Source organism: Microtus ochrogaster, unplaced genomic scaffold (assembly GCF_000317375.1).
Source record: "Microtus ochrogaster isolate Prairie Vole_2 unplaced genomic scaffold, MicOch1.0 UNK43, whole genome shotgun sequence".
Classification (NCBI taxonomy): domain Eukaryota; kingdom Metazoa; phylum Chordata; class Mammalia; order Rodentia; family Cricetidae; genus Microtus; species Microtus ochrogaster.
The window spans coordinates 808,174-810,824 of NW_004949141.1; the positions used below are offsets into that span (position 1 = coordinate 808,174).

Below are 2,651 nucleotides of genomic sequence, written 5' to 3' on the forward strand. Positions count from 1 at the left end.
ACAATCACTAATCTCGCTGTATTTGTCCTCTTTAATTTTTCCTCTTAACTTATTCCTTTTTCATCACTTTGAGTTGGGGACTACACAAAGACCTGCCTATATGGTGCCTATATTCTGTGGCTGAAGATAAGTCTCAGTCCAACTGTCTCTTATTCTTGTTTATTATGCTTTTTTAAAAAAATAGATAAGGAATCATTGAGTTTGTAAACATACACCTACCCCAACAAATAAAAGGAAATAAATGAATGAAAATATAACTATTAAAAATATGGATGAGCAGAACAAACAACACATGCTTACACAATTTCTTCCCTCCATGAACATGTTTATAAGGGATTCTCACTCCTGGTAGTGGAGTACAAAGCCCTGAGCTGCATAGCAAGAGGAGAAAACAGTGCATATAAGCTAAATTTTTAATATTGTATCTTATGTGTATGCAATTTACAATTGTGAAGTATCAAATATGCATATTAGGCAATGTGTGTCATTTATTGCATTTCATTGTATAAATACCTACATTGTGTGTGTTTCTTCAATTAATATCTACAAATCTGAGAAAAATACAAGGCATCCCTTATGCAAGTGAGTACACATAAACAGAATCTTAGGATTAGTGAGGATCTGAGCATACACAAACCCTTTTAGTTCTAGAGTAGTGAACTGTGAATGGAGGTCACTTTCAGGAAAGACAAAAATTTTTTGGAGAATGTGAGAGGGAGGCAGAGCATCAAGGAAAAGATCCCTGATATATGACTACAGTATGGACATTTAGAGGAAGAGGGCCACGAAGCAAGTGATGACGAAGACAGGGGCTTTCTTAGTTTTGCAAGGAAGACTGATGATCTTTAGTGATAATGACCTTGCATCAAGTTATCTATCAGAAAATATGAGAACTATCTGACTCATATTGCCACCTTTGATTTTAAAATAATCACACATATATCTTTGAATTGAGAACTTGGTCAGGGACAAGAGGAAAGAAATATTCAGCTCAGATTTCAAGTTCAAAAGCAAAATGGTTCTGGGAGAAGAATAACTGAGTGCAAGCATTCATTACAAGGCAGTTCCTCAATTCTTTTTTACTTTATATGATAAGTGTATTGTACTTTCAGGTCACATTTTCAAGAAAGAAAAAGAAATACATTTCCATGGAGAAATGGAATCAGACCTCAAGTGATTTTACTTTGTTAGGATTGTTTCCACAAAACCAAACAGGCCTTCTGCTTTTGGTGCTTATCATCTCTATATTCTCTGTGGCCTTGCTTGGGAACTCAGCAATGATCCACCTCATTCGTGTGGATCCCAGACTCCACACCCCCATGTACATTCTCCTCAGCCAGCTCTCTCTCATGGACTTGATGCATATTTCTACCACTGTTCCCAAGATGGTATTCAACTTCCTCTCTGGTCAGAAAACCATTACCTCTCTGGGCTGTGGAGTGCAATCCTTTTTCTTTCTCACCATGGCAGGTTCTGAGGGCTTGCTCCTGGCATCCATGGCCTATGACCGTTTTGTGGCCATCTGCCACCCTCTACATTATCCCATTCGCATGAGCAAAATGATGTGCCTGAAGATGATCATAGGATCTTGGACACTGGGCTCCATTAACGCCTTATTACATACAATCTATGTTCTTCATATCCCTTACTGCCATTCCAGGTCCATTAACCATTTCTTCTGTGATGTCCCAGCCATGATTCCCCTGGCCTGTATGGATACTTGGGTTTATGAGTACATGGTCTTTGTAAGCACAATCCTGTATCTCCTACTTCCTTTCCTTGGCATCACAAGTTCCTATGGACGAGTTCTTTTTGCTGTCTTCCATATGCACTCAAAAGAGGGAAGGAAAAAGGCCTTCACCACGTGTTCAACTCACTTAACTGTGGTGACATTTTACTATGCACCTTTTGTCTACACTTATCTTCGACCTAAGAGTCTCCGTTCTCCCACAGAAGATAAGATTCTGGCTGTCTTCTACACTATCCTCACCCCCATGCTGAACCCCATCATCTACAGCCTGAGAAATAAGGAGGTCCTTGGGGCCATGACAAGAGTTTTGGGGACATTCTATTCCACTAAACATTGATCATTTGTTCTCTATTCATATTTCTCTTTCCCTAGAGAATGTTAACCTAGAGCCATGTATTGAAAATATAGTGCGTGCCACACGCCTCTCATATCTTTCTGATGATTCATTACTGGTTAAGATTAAATAGTATGTTCATTATTGCACACTAATACAATTATTCACATGTTCATATCATAACATATTATAGTCAAAGATATCAGTAACAAAAATTAGACAAAAAAATGGATTGATGTCATAATATAATATGATACACTTTACCTTATAACTGTACAAGTAATGTTGTAAGTGGTGAAACTTGAACTACCTGATAGACTCCTCCCAGTAGCACCAGAATCTATTCATGTTGTATGGACATTGCCTTCAGAAAACAGTAACTAATTTTAAGAAAACAATGCCCAAAATCTTAGAAGGTGGTTGATTTCTGAATATTTGGTGAATTATGGATATATATCAACATTTATGGGGGTTGGTTACAAGTTGTTATTGATCATGAATGGGGAGGAAACTAAGGAAAAAAGATAAGATTTTGGAATTGAACTTAGAAAAGAAAAGGAGGGATTA

General features: G+C 37.6%; 1 protein-coding gene across 1 annotated transcript; it reads left to right on the top strand.

Annotated features, from left to right (window-relative positions):
* Window positions 1–1,148: 1,148 nt before the first annotated feature.
* Window positions 1,149–2,087, top strand: LOC101980313 (olfactory receptor 2L13-like). The gene has a single exon (XM_005369006.1). It carries the CDS (start codon window positions 1,149–1,151, stop codon window positions 2,085–2,087), a length of 939 nt encoding a protein of 312 aa, XP_005369063.1.
* The last annotated feature ends 564 nt before the right edge of the window (window positions 2,088–2,651 follow it).

Coding starts and splice junctions, on each gene's coding strand:
- LOC101980313 (XM_005369006.1), top strand. CDS start 1,149: ATGGAGAAATGGAATCAGACCTCAAGTGATTTTACTTTGTTAGGATTG.